The 13,469-nt window shown below is 41.6% G+C and overlaps 1 protein-coding gene across 2 annotated transcripts in view; it reads right to left on the bottom strand.

Annotated features, from left to right (window-relative positions):
• The window catches only part of LOC311000902 (tensin-3-like), a 31,793-nt gene that overhangs the window by 17,248 nt on the left and 1,076 nt on the right, over window positions 1-13,469 (bottom strand). For both annotated transcript variants that reach the window (XM_083991782.1, XM_083991783.1), the window contains exons 2-12: window positions 7,134-7,302; window positions 6,829-6,879; window positions 6,478-6,600; window positions 5,795-5,859; window positions 4,646-4,729; window positions 3,840-3,952; window positions 3,302-3,362; window positions 3,027-3,102; window positions 2,792-2,921; window positions 2,480-2,545; window positions 1,754-1,855 (exon numbers count right to left, since the gene is read on the bottom strand). In XM_083991782.1, the coding sequence (XP_083847908.1) occupies window positions 1,754-1,855; window positions 2,480-2,545; window positions 2,792-2,921; window positions 3,027-3,102; window positions 3,302-3,362; window positions 3,840-3,952; window positions 4,646-4,729; window positions 5,795-5,859; window positions 6,478-6,600; window positions 6,829-6,879; window positions 7,134-7,283 (1,021 nt within the window). In that variant the 5' untranslated portion in view covers window positions 7,284-7,302. The remainder of the gene's footprint in view (window positions 1-1,753; window positions 1,856-2,479; window positions 2,546-2,791; window positions 2,922-3,026; window positions 3,103-3,301; window positions 3,363-3,839; window positions 3,953-4,645; window positions 4,730-5,794; window positions 5,860-6,477; window positions 6,601-6,828; window positions 6,880-7,133; window positions 7,303-13,469) is intronic.

Genomic DNA, 13,469 nt, shown 5'->3' with positions numbered 1-13,469 from the left:
TCTAGGACTGATTATTTACATGTAGCCATTTCCATACGATAGCTATCTCTAAAATATGAAAACAGACATCAAAATGTAAAATATCTGATAACTTTCTGATCCTATACCTACATCCTACCATAGAAATGATCTCCATGAAGATTACAAATTGAAAGCAAAGTCTGTGGATTATTTAGACTGAAGGGGACACTGCCTGTCACTGTTGAATTAGCAAATTGTAATTTTTGAACTGCTTGCCGTATATGCTACTACTACTTACTTGCGCCTTTAAAAAGTCAGTAAATATGAGTGCTTTCTGGTTACCACTTACACATGAACCATAACCATACATACATTGCAACAACTCAGTTCCACAAGCAGCTGTTGGCCAAGCCACTCAAGCCAGCGACCCAGTGCTTTTGACAATAAACTCAGGTTAACAACCTAACTTGGAAAAACACTCTTTTAATATTCAGCTCTTAATTCACACATGGAGATAAACACACACTCCCACTGGTGATTGGTGATTGAAAAGCCATTGAAGTAAATTAGGTTTTCTTTTCACAACCTTAGCACCACAGTGGCAAAGGATTTTCAGACTTCCTCCTCCTGAGCAGCCAGTGAGTGACAGCCTTTTCAGAGGCAAACTGGGCCTGGCACAGGACTGGTGGTAAGTAGATGTAGAATTCCAACAAAGCTCCCAGTCTTCCCTCTCAGACGTAGTGTTTACATGAGAAAACAAGGCTGTAAATATCCCACATGAATGCTTTGGAATAAGTCAAGAGGAGATATTGCTTCTTTGTTGATGTCTTTGATGAATTCTGAGTGGTTGCTTTTTAATTGCTAACCCAGAAGTGTTGAGTAAAATTCTATATGGATGTCATGGTATATTTTAAAGTATAAAAAAAAGAAAAGGCAGCTCATTTTCATCAAGCTGCTTATAAAAACTCTCAATGAGTACTGGGAAAGGGTGGATCTGTGTTTTAATGCCACCACCACGTCGCTCTATTCTGGGAGGTTGTTGTGAATTCTGTGGTTGAGTGGAGAGAAACAACCGCAGCTAGGACGGGACGCCCCGACAGGGTGGCTCTGAGTGTGAGAGAGAGTGTGTGTGTGTGTGTGTGGGATGGTTAAAGCATGCCTATTCATTTGATGAAACAACAAAATTGGAATTTCTTGAGAACTAGCTGCTTTTCCTTTGAAAACAGCACTCACTCCGTACAACAACACTCCTCCTCCCTATCCCTCACACAGAAACAACACTGCTTGTCATACCAATCATTCTGCAACCCTAAGACTTTCTTACACCGAGATTGCGGCTCCAATTCTTTTCCTCGCCATAATAAACAAAGGCAGGCAGGCAGGGTCGGTGGAAACAAGACTTTACGTTCCACTCATGAGTAATAACTCCTGCTACCAATGACTGCAACATTAACCAACCCAATGGTGACTGTGTGTGCATCTTAATGCAATCACACTGCAGTCCCTAAATAACTTGGGCCACAGGACCTGTCACGCTGTGTTAATTCCCTGAGAGAAAAAGAGAGTTTGCGTGTTTGTGGATGTGAGAAACAGAGGGAACACACTGAATAGTAGGAAAGTAAAAGAAGCAGTTTAATCCCATGATAACACCCTCTGCATAGTTTTTCCATTCATAAAAAACAGCCACTGATATTTCAGCTCAGATAGGATCTGATTCATAATAAAGAGTCTGGCGCTGTTATAACAAAACATTGTGAGTCATGTGGTGACTAATGCAGTGTAAGAACAGTACCTTCCCCATCACAGATGTTCTGGTAGGAGTCCCAGCGGGTTAGAGGATCTGTTGTGTTGTAGTCCACAATAACATCTGCTCCGTTTTGCCACCTGTCAGCACCTGGACCCAAAAATAACATTATTGTAGATACTGTATGTTTGCTTGTTCACTATTTTTTCCTACATTTCCTGTTGAAATGCCTTAAGATTAATATTTAGACAATCAGGAAAATATATGAAATTTCTCGTCAAGAGTTAAACAAATGTTTATATTTTTTGTAAGAAAAAGGTTTTACTGCTGTAGATTGAACTCATATGTAACATATGATTTTTCTGAAGAAAAACATTGAGGGGAAATATCACAGTCAAAACGGAGACCAAAACAGATTTACCCTGAAAGAAATCTTTCATTATGTCACTGTGACATTTTATGTGGTTAAATTTGAGAGAGGTCTTTAACATACACATACATATACACAGACCCATACAACATTAGTTTCATTCCTGTGGGGATCTGGGGCAGCACATGCTGTGCTTCTTTACCTCTCTGTCAGCACACACTTCACACTACATTTCCCCTCTGCAGCATTCCACATCCCTTCTCACCAGGGGGCAGAGGGGGAGGAACCGAGCACAGGACGGCACAAAGGGAAAAAACTGAGAAAGCACTGTGTCTGCTTTTCCATCTGAGTCTCCCTGTAGCAACTATTTTTGGGAAAAAAATGGAAGAGTTTTAGCAATCTACCTGGGATTCTCTCTGGTCCCTCGGAGAACACCAGTTCCACTTTACCGTAATCTGGAAATCTGGGATCTGGAATATAAACACATGGGAATGCCATTGCTATGCAGAGATGGAAAGATGACTGGTGTTGTCTGGGAGTAGGATTCTCTCAGTACACGTAACATGTTTAGGAAAACAAGATTATTGGTCTCAAAGTGCCAAGTCTAAATTAAATCCAGACAGAGCCTTGCAGATGCTGCGTGGAGCAGGGGAGTCGCTGTAAACTACTGGCTGCACGTTGGGACCTGTTCTTTTTTTTTTTTTTCTCAAGTCTACCTTTGCTGGCAGCCTCCATGTCCTCTTTTTCAAACATCAGGTTGTAGCCCTGCACTGCTCCCGTGTGGAACTGCAGCCGGAAAATAACTTCACGCTCTGAAGTTAGGTCACTTTTGTGATAGCATTTAATCTACAAAGGAAAAGAAAAAACAGATACACATACAAAAACATTGCAATTACTTCAATGAAAACTAATGTCAGAATCTCTGCTGAGGCATCTTGTTCCTTTCCCTACCATGATGTCCCCTTTTAGAAGCTGGGCAGGCTCCAGGGTGATGCATACCCGGTCTCTGTGGCCTGAACCAATGTGACTGTAACAAAAACAACAGAGGAGTCAGTCAGTGTGAGCCCCAGTTTGGAAGCCATCACAGATATTTACAGAGAGCAGTAACTCCTAATTAAAATCACCATTAAACTAAGTTAAACAGAAAATTGCTTTGAAGGTTTCCCACATTGTTTGAAGTAAACAATAATGTTCAAATGACTGCGCCACAAGTGTAAACGACTTACTAGATTCCAGATGAATACACTGCTTGCATTCCCTGGTAAACCTTGATGTATGGACGACAAACTGCAGGAAGAAAAATGAAAAATCACAAAACATGTTTGTCACAAGTGCACTGGTACTGTAGTGTGTTCTCAGATTGTTTTGCTCACAGCTAACGTGTGATGATAAGCTGTTGTTGTGAGACGGATTGCAGCCCCATGATGTGATGAAAAACTCTGTTGTTTTGGCAAAAATTAGTGAAAACAGCAATTTACATGCAAACATGGGTGTGAATCCCCATCCATTGGTTTACTGGGAACCCATAAAGACGTCTCTTCTCCTCAGTTATGTTTATACAAGTGCCTCTATGTGCCTGAGCATGCATGTGTGTGTATTGGGAAAAAAAAAGAAAGATATAAAACACAGATAAGTCTCCATCTTGTTTACGGCTCCAACTCTGATGTGGTTGTGTCTGGATTCTTTTACACTGTCGCGGTGGAAGCGACTATATTTTCATTGGGAACTGCAGCTGTGTCAAGTGGTGAAGAATATGAGTTTAACCTCCAGTAGCGTCGAAGTTTGGTATCCCATGAAGGATGATGCAGTGCAGGAACAAGGGGGATGCATTGATCTTCATAGATCCACTTAGAAGACTGTTGAGGATCCAAACATACCTGACATGAAAGCATAGAGAAGAGTCAGACCAAAGTGCTGGGTCCTGTACTTTCCATGATGCAATTTGATACTGTTATTTGCTTTAAATCCTCTCCACTCTGTAAACGTCATCATGACTTTCAAACTCCTCGAGGCCAGTTTGAAAGAAAGGATTTGCATAACAATGTGGGATTTCTAAGGCTAAACTGAGATAATCCATGTCACATCACTATGACAACATCTGAATTATTTTCTCAGATGTAAAAAATAGACTAATTTGCTTTACTATGCTTCTTTTGTGAAATGAAAAAGGGGCGTTTCATATTGGGATTAATATACATTTATTTTTTTTAAAGTTTTCATTTATTCCTGTCACTGACGAATGTTTTGCTCAGATAAACACAACAGCTTCTAGTTCAAATCAAACCAAAAACACAAGCTCAGTCATGATGATTCATAGCGATACAGAGGGGGAGGATTACACCGCGTTTCTATGGGATCTCATCACAATAATCAACAATGACAAGGCTTTTCAGTAACAAAATCAACAAACAGCTACAAACAGCATCACCAATACTGCCGTGTTGAACCAGGTGCTTCTGGGATACGAATGTGTGTGGGATGGAGATGTGGGGACAACAAAGCACCAGCCACAACACATGGTTAGACGCATGTTACTACGCAGTAGGGCGTGCTTGTGTTTTGGGTCTTACCGTTTCTGCGAAGGTGTCATCAGAGCTGAGACCTTATCATCGTAGTATTTCCTCATGGCGAAGCGGTCCAATGCCTGATCAGCACTTTGAGGGAGACAGGGAGATACATTAAACACTTTAGGCAATTATGACTCCAGAGAGATTACACTCTTCTGCTCTATAATTGAATGGTGTTAACCCTGACTTCAATTAGGACAAGGTATACACACACACACACACACATGCACACACATGCATACACATGCATTATTGACAAGAGTGAAAGTAACCGGAGAGACAAGGGATTCCAGCAGAGAGGAAGAGAATGCCAGCCTTAAGTAAACACGGAGGGGGAGAGGAGGACAGAGAGAGGCCAGAGTGTGTGCACAGCTCGGCTGTTCAGACAGACCTAAAACCAACAGGCGCTGGAGCCTTTTCACCACAGCTCTGTTTCTCTCTCGTTGTCCCTCTCCCTTTGCCCCCCTGAATCTATTCTATTGTAAATCTGCCTCATTGTTTTCCTATCTCTTCCTCTACTCCTCTTTTTGCTGTCTGTCTTTCACAGTCACCTTTGCCGACCCGGTCTCCCTCAGCAGGACACAAACATTAGGAGATGCAGAGAAGTCGAAGGTCGATGTGTGCTTTTGCCACAGTGTGTCTGCTGTGCGAGGAGAGGATCTACATAGCAGCATAACACCAGACAGTCTCTCCAAATGTTTGCTCTATTTCTTGACTTTGACAGACAATGGTTAGAAAATGGGTTAGAATGGTTTTTCTTCACGATGAATAGATTTCATGAAACTGACACTCTGGCCAGGAGCTATTACAGTAACTAACATGTTTCCAAGTTGATTCATGCAATTCAATATGGGGTGATTCATGGTTTAAATCGTGTGGTTTTCCTTATTTTACTTTGAAAGGGGTGGCTTTTCTCTGACTCACTTTCTGATTCACCTTGACCCCAAGTCAAAAGAGGTAAATAGATCTGGTGCGGTTAAGCTATGACTTTGCTTGTGGTCTACAAAATGGGTCCGCATGGATTGTCGCAGCGTGTTGCTGTTATCGTTTCCTGACAGTGGTGAGTGGGCGCGCACGCACACACATTATGATGAATCCTACATTCAGCGCAAAACATCTGTAGAAATATGCCAGTGATGCAGTGGTGGTTACCTGGCTGACACATCGGTGAAATGCACAAAAGATGAGATGACAACACCGATTCGACCTTTGCCGCCCTAAAGAAACAAAAGAAGAGAGGAGATGATTTACTACACAATTTGCATTTTTTCACATAAGAAAAAGAGAGAGGAATCGGCAGAATCTTGGGCTATAATGTATCTATGAGTGGGAATGTTGTATAAAAGAGGGCAGATATTTACTGAAAATCTTGTTAGCAGCTTGTAAGAAAGCAACCATGAGAAAGTGGTATAAGCCAGATCCACCAACACAAGATTACTGGCTGAAAATTGTGAATGAAATACGCGTTATGGAAAAGTTCTCATAAGATAAGGACTCAAGGAGAACAATGTCGCGGAAAGTGGGAGAAATGGACTGTGTACACATTAACAACAGGATAAGGACTATCACATTGAAGCAGGAACAATCTGTAAAGACATGGCGATCCAGCATGTTCTTTTTCTGATGTTTGTTTTTATTTGCTTATTCTTTTCTTTTTTCCTATGTATATTTTCCTAAAAGCAATAAAAATTAAGTATCAAAAAAGAAAAACAAAAAGAGAAGAGGGCATCCTGCCTTTTTTTGAGGCCGAGTTTCCAGAAGCATTGAAAAGAAAGTTTAGCCGAGTAGCTAAATGCTAGGTGGTTAATGATACAACAGAACCTGCAGATGCTCACCCTGCAGTGTATAACCACCACATGTAGAGGGTCAGCGTTGAGCCAGCTCTCCATGGCCTTGCAGATGGTGCAGATCTTATCCAGAGGTGGAGCATGCATGTCCGGCCAGCCTGTATCCAGGGTCTGAAAACACATCACACATTGTGAACAGATATCATATCTCTCTACACAACCACATCCTCTGTTCCTCTGCATTACCAATCAATATCATGGTGTTTACTGTTGCTAGTCAGACACAGCTGATCACAGAGGTTGGGCCATATCTTACTTATTGTTTTGTTGTTCCCCAGCCTGATTTGTATTGATATATTCACTCAAACTACTACATAGATGATAGTCACTTAAGCTTACCTTGGGGTTCATTTTAGAGAGATCATGTCTTCTCTCCGAGAGGTTGATAATCTAAAGAGAACATACAACAAAGACTATGAATTAAAACGTCAAAAGAAAGATGACTGCATGTGATGCTTTTGTTTTAACGACTATTGTTGCATTATCATGATTAAAAGATGAGCTAAGCGCTCTGAGATCAATACTTTAATGTCAACGCTCCATGAAAGCCCATCAGCCAGAACATCAATACTGTTTGCACTTTGACACTTGGCTGCAGCACATTTCACGGTGAGACAGTGAACAGCACACGAACAAGCACTGACCAGGTAATTATCTGCATGCTTGGACTTGAGCATTCGCGTGACATCCTTCAGGTTGTGAGAGTAGATCTCCTCTGAGCACCCCCGGGGGAAGGACACGGCAATGATGCGCTCTGTTATATACGTGAGGTCGAGCTCATATCCCTCCTCCATCCCTGAATCGTGGTACTTCCTGTTGAAGAAATTATGGAAGCAGACATGACGTTAGATAACGTTAAGGCAGGTGACTTTACTCAAGTCAATATTTGATGGTCAAAGTCCTTGGCTTTAGTCATTGTGCCCAGGTTTCCTGCAGATCTCTTTTAGAGAATGACCTCAATTCCACAGTTAGTGTCTTGTTTGCACAGCAACGGTCAACAGTGTGTGTCGCAAATACTGTACCAGTTAAAAACCAAACAACATCAGGGGCTTTTTTTTTAACATGAGGGATGATTGCTGCTTATCTGTGCTACAAAGACAGATACAGTGCAGTGGTATCTGAAGATTGGACAACAGCAATCAGACTTACACAGTCATTCAGAGCTACAATGACAAAGAATTAAAAAAAGAAAAAAACTTTCAAAGAATTCCGGTTGAAACCAGTTGCTCTAAATCCCTGGGTGATGGCGTGTGACCTCATGGCCATGAACTTCCTGCGGTGGTGGTCTGGAGAGAGCCTGCCCCCCACACCACCACCACCACACCCACACACATGCCTTATGACTCTCTTATCTAGTCATCTCTGTATGCTCTGTCCTGGTTGTCAGTTGTGTTGCTGCGGACACTAGTGCTGATGACATATCAGTCAATGAGTCCATAAGGCAAGTGACAGCTATTTATAGCTTTTATCATGCATTTCCAGCTCATTAGCTTTCTGTTTCTACGTGATCATAAAACATATGCGATAATGCGACCTATTAAGGTTCTTGATCAGCAATTGGGGAAAAAACAGGTCATCTTTGTTGGCAAATTAAAAAAAATGGCAGAGTTGTAGCCCTTGAGCACTCTTTCTTTGCAGGTTTTTTACTGCCTTAAAGTGTTCATGTCATATCAAGTGTTCATGTCTAATATCATTTTAGTTGCTCTTTTTTAACACAGACTTAATCTGAACAACGCCCTCCTCCTTAAAATACTGTTTTTGATCCATATCATTAAGGCTCTGCTTGAGTATCTTCCACAGAAGTTCTTGTGTGTAATTTCCAATTACTACAAGACAGTGGCAAAAGTTCATGGGAAATTAAACTTTCATACATTCCTTTCTGTGTGTTAGTAGAATGAAATCAGTCATCTGCTCTAATTAAAGACGAGTCAAAACCTCCTACACCCTTTAATACAGAGACTAAACACTGGATGAAAGATTGCATTACATTAACTTAGTGTGGATATATTAATGTTTGGTTAATATGTTTTATTCCTAACTTGTTGATATTTGTCTTTTGGAAGTCTCATTTCTTGAGTAAAATTTAATGATTTGAAGATATGTTTGTCTGATGTGTTTTAAGAGTCCATAACCTAAAGATTCAATTTCATTTTCTGTCCATGAACTGATTGATTAATCAATCACTTATTGTTCCAGCTCTTATTGTATCCCTAACAAAATCTTCTATTTCATAAATATTTTGTTAATATCAAGCTAAACCAAACCCTTCTCTTTGATCAAGATCTGTTTTCCATGTCAACAAAAAAACAACCATTACTCACATGCATTAACAGAAACCCATTCCTAAATTTGCCAAAGATATCTCCATCCATCTTGAATGACACCACTTGTTTGTTGTGATTAAACGATCCACAGTCAAGAATGTGTCCATCAATTAAGTCAGCAATGACTGCAGGCTACTGCCCAACACTTTGAAGGGGGCCAGGCAGGGAGCCATAAACCAGGGACAGTGTAGCCACGGTTTTAAACCAACCCTCAGAGTGGAATGAAAGAGGCCGTGTGTATGAAGAGGTCATCACTCGGGGAAACAGGGCTTGGTGTTTAGTCAGTGTGTGTGTTGGTGGAGGTGGAGGCGGTGGGAGGAGAAATAGGTCCTCAGGGATTGTTGGAACTAATGGCGGGGTTAGTCTATTTCCCCTGAGACTCTGAGGAAAAACTGTTGACTAATGGGAAATTAATGAACAGGTCGCCCAGTACTTAGGCTCTGTGTATCTCCAGGGCAGTGGCATGGCAAGAAGGCTTAGCAATGTTTTGGAAGTGTCAAAGTACTGTGTTAGCTATAGATGGGAAGGATATCTAACCAACACTTAACCTCTGTGTGACCCCGGGGTGTGAAAGGGTGCAACTAAATTAATTAGTCTTAATAGGTTTTAACTGTGTTAAAGAAATATTTGAACATTTTGAGAAATACTCTCATTTGCTTTCCTAGAGAGAGTGAGATGAAAAGAATGATACCGCTGTTGTCTATAAAATAAAAATGGACCTAATGCTAGTAGGTTGTTAGCTCAGCTTAGCATACAGTAAAGGCAGGTTGAAACATCCTGTCCATAGCTGACGAGGCTAAACAAATCTTCGTAGCAGAATTTCTTAATCTCACAAATTAACAAAATGTGTCTTTGTGGGTTTACCTACAAAGAAACAAAAAAAATGGAAAAAATGGTGCGCAGCTCTGTAGCTTTTCAGGTCAGATAGATGATCTTTTAGCCAGGCGCAGAAACTTCTTACTCATTTGCTTATGCCAAGAAATTGTTGGGCACATTGTAAACACTGAAAAACCATGCAATGTTGTTTCTTTTCTTTTTTCTTTTTTTCAAATTTGGACATGTTGTGCTGGTGGGCAGATTTAGTTGGCAGACCAGCTATTTCTCTCAGTTTCCAGTCATCATGCCAAACTAAGCTGACCAGCTGGCAGCACTTGCTTCATGGCAGTGGTGTCAACAGATAACTAATTTCAAAGTAAGCTAACTATTCTAGTAAAATTAAAGGTTAAACTAACTTCAATAGACTATATAACACAACTGCATAAATCACATCATTAATAAAACTAAATGTGCACTTTAAGGCTTATTAATTGACATGAATCATTCATGCGAAGCGCTGCAGTAACCAACATCCTTTTCCTCCTGGGACCTCTCGCTCCTCGTACTCATCATTCAAGCAAACACGAGCGACTTGCCCCAGCACGCACTAAAGATAATTGGTCTTTAATTTGCACTGACTGCTTTTGTTCCTGGTATGAGGCACAGCATTAGCTCACAAAGGCAGAATAAGCAGTGCCAAGGAACTCAAATCCCGAGCCCACCCATGGCACTGTGAGAGCGAGCCTGGTAGAGGAGTGGGGTAGGCAGAGAGATTCGAGAGAAGGGGTTGCCAGGCCTGCTATGTACAAGCTGCAACAGGTTTACTAAGGTCAGGATGTTGGGGGATTAGGGTGTGTCTGGCTCCCCCAGCTCCAAATTTTGCAGGTAAGAGCTTGACTAGGCTGCGTGGGTGCTGTCAGCCACGTTCCCACATGCATGACCAGCTCCAAATACCTTTCTCTCAATTGCCCTGAACAATGCTCAGAATAAATTCATCAAATGTTCTATTTATGAGTTCTCGAAAAGCACAGAGAAGACTGAGTGGGAAGGAATATCTGGGAAGCGCTGGGATGAAGCCTGCTTCTATTTCAGGAGCCACACCCTTCACCTGGCCCACACGGTATGGAATCTTCCATTTTGTATGAGCAGGTGGATCGAGAGATGAAAGACCATGGCATCATGTAATATAAACTGCAGGGGGATCTGTCTCAAACTCTAGACATGAGTGAGCAAGTCATCCCCTACGGACTGAATCGTGTGAACAATGACTTCATACTAGTTGTTTTGATTTTTTGAGTCTGCTGTATTGACAACACTTAGCAAAGACTTTACATGCTTGTCTGTCACAAATAAGACGCCTCTCCCACGACTCAGCTCGAGCCTCAGCAACCGTTTACGTGAAAGTTTGTTTGTATGCGATTAGACTGGTTGCTACATGTCTACAGGCCTCTCCAGCTGTATCTTCCATCAGGGAGCTCCATGTGGTCATCATCACTCAGATTGCTATTACATATTTGTAAAATAAAAACAGTGAAAACAGTGGGAGGAGAAATATAGAAAGCAGAAATAACTGCCCTGAAATCTGAACAGCTATTATATTTTATGATTGAGTCATCCATTAGTTCTTATTGTGTTTATCATTAGATACTGTAAAAAAAAAAAAAAAAAAAAAAAAAAAAAAAGGGAAACTCTCAGCCTAAAATAATATAAAAAAGTTATATAAGAGCAGCACTGGAGCATGGACATATGCATTCACCAAATAAAACACTCCAATCTATCTAATCCATTGACTTGCATTTAAATGGATCATGGGAAGAAAATCAGTATGTGATGCAAAGTGTTTCTAAATCAATCAAGTACAACTCCAAAAACATCATGTATGTGGCTGTGCACACATATGAAAGCAATCAAGACAGCCCCTCCCCCATCCATGCTCTCAAATCAAACTGAATTGCTTCTCTTGGCTCGAACTTCTGGTTTATGATTGACATGTTGTGGCAGAAACCTCCATTTTGTGACAGCCTGAATATTTTTATAGGTCCATTAATGTGAAATTATGTGTCTAAAATGAAAAATGGGCTCTCTGATATCCATCATTAATAGGTGAAAGAAAGAAAACAGCACCAGACCTCCTGTTACACCTCAACACAAGCTCTGTCTGCTGTGCTGCCACGGTTACAAGCTTAAATTCAGTGTGAGGTGATAAAGCTCATCCAACCCTGGTTCTAGGAGCTGGCTCTGTTTTGCACCAATGGAGAAAAACACTTACACATACAGAATACTAGTGTCTCTTCGGGAGACTCGGGACAGATTAATGATCTCCTAAACTGTTTGTCTGCAGACCTGAGTAACACCTAAAGTACCATAAATGCTTCAGGAAGTCTGGGAGCCTGTGGGGGTACTGTTGGACTGAAACACTTTAACTTTAAGCATGTGTGCTAAATGTATCTACATTTCTTACTAATATCTTTATTTTTTTTGTCCAGCACAAGAAAAGAACTACTCATTCCTGTTTACCACTCCATCAGATGAGAGGAGCTGCACAACCATAACAGATTTGTTTCTTTCCCTCGTCCGCTGGCCGTAGCCCGTGGCTGGTATTTAGCGTTCACATCTAATAGCCATCTAATAACCTTGATACCATCAGCTTCCCTATTCCAAACTGCCTTGTATTCATACTTGGCACTAGCGAACGCCTCATGCTGCTGGATAACATGTCCACAGTGACATAACAGGCTGGTTTAAGGGCCCAGAGAGAGACAAGGCCACAGTTTGTTCTGGCCTTTTCCTGTCAGGGGCTCTATGTGTTTACGCTGTGGCTTTGACACCCATTCACTACTGAAGAACTGAAATAAACAAAACCATGAGATCTATTGAAAAAAAAAAGCCACAGAAGAAAGGAGCCGGGCATTTTTAGCAAGTTTATTTTGTAACTTTGGAACTCTAACATATATTTGTGCCACTATTTTGAAGGGAATAAAAATGACAGCCCTGGCTCTGAGCAAATCGGTGCACCCTTAAGGCTCCTAAAGTACTCCCTCATTACCGTTTTCTATCCCAAGGTCATAATGGAATGCGTTCCAAAATGGATTACGATCCTACTCTCGCTCTCTCTCTCATTCTCTCCATCGTTTTTGCTTTCCCCTTTTTCTTGCCATTCTTGCCCCTTTATTACTTTCAGTCTCCCTCCTTCCCCAGGTTTCCTTCTCTCTCTTTAATGGCTTACACATGTCAGCCAAGTGGCCATGGCACTGCTATGACAAAGTGAAATGCCCCTGTGCTCTGTCCCATGCTGTTCCTCCCTGGGTTAGATCACAGTGTTCTGCTTACAGTACACAATCCCCAAGCTACTGCCAACCCACCTGTCCAAACCACACTATCAGCATCCCCATCCATCAGTCGCTCTGCCAGCCCTTTGTAACTGCCGCCTCTTATCCGTTTCTGCCGCACATTTCTTTCACCTTGGGGGGGACAGATATTGTTCATGCGACTCTGACCTCAAAATAGAACCGGCAACAAAAGCCGTAATTGCCAGTTCAAAAACGTTTCTCCTGTCTCTCTTGGTCTGTAATTAAAGCTAATCCCAAAGGAGTGCAGCCTGCAAAATGTGAGAAGCAACCTGCATGATTCAAGCTGCTTGAAAGCAAAGGTGCATAAGAGGGTGTCCATGCAGGTGTGTGTCTGCTTTGCCAAGCAGGGTGAAAGGGAGGGAGTGATATTCAGGTGAAGAGGGCTGTAGCTGCTGTGATGTAAGGAGGCTTGTACATGTCATCAACAATGGCTGCCTGAGAAGCATAGCCCTAGGGCCGCAAATACCACGCAGCAGCTGTAGCTCTAAGA

The sequence above is a fragment of the Trachurus trachurus genome (assembly GCF_905171665.1).
Source record: "Trachurus trachurus genome assembly, chromosome: 17".
NCBI classification, from domain to species: domain Eukaryota; kingdom Metazoa; phylum Chordata; class Actinopteri; order Carangiformes; family Carangidae; genus Trachurus; species Trachurus trachurus.
Note: the sequence above shows the minus strand (reverse complement) of the source record. Positions and strands in the feature narration are given on the sequence as shown.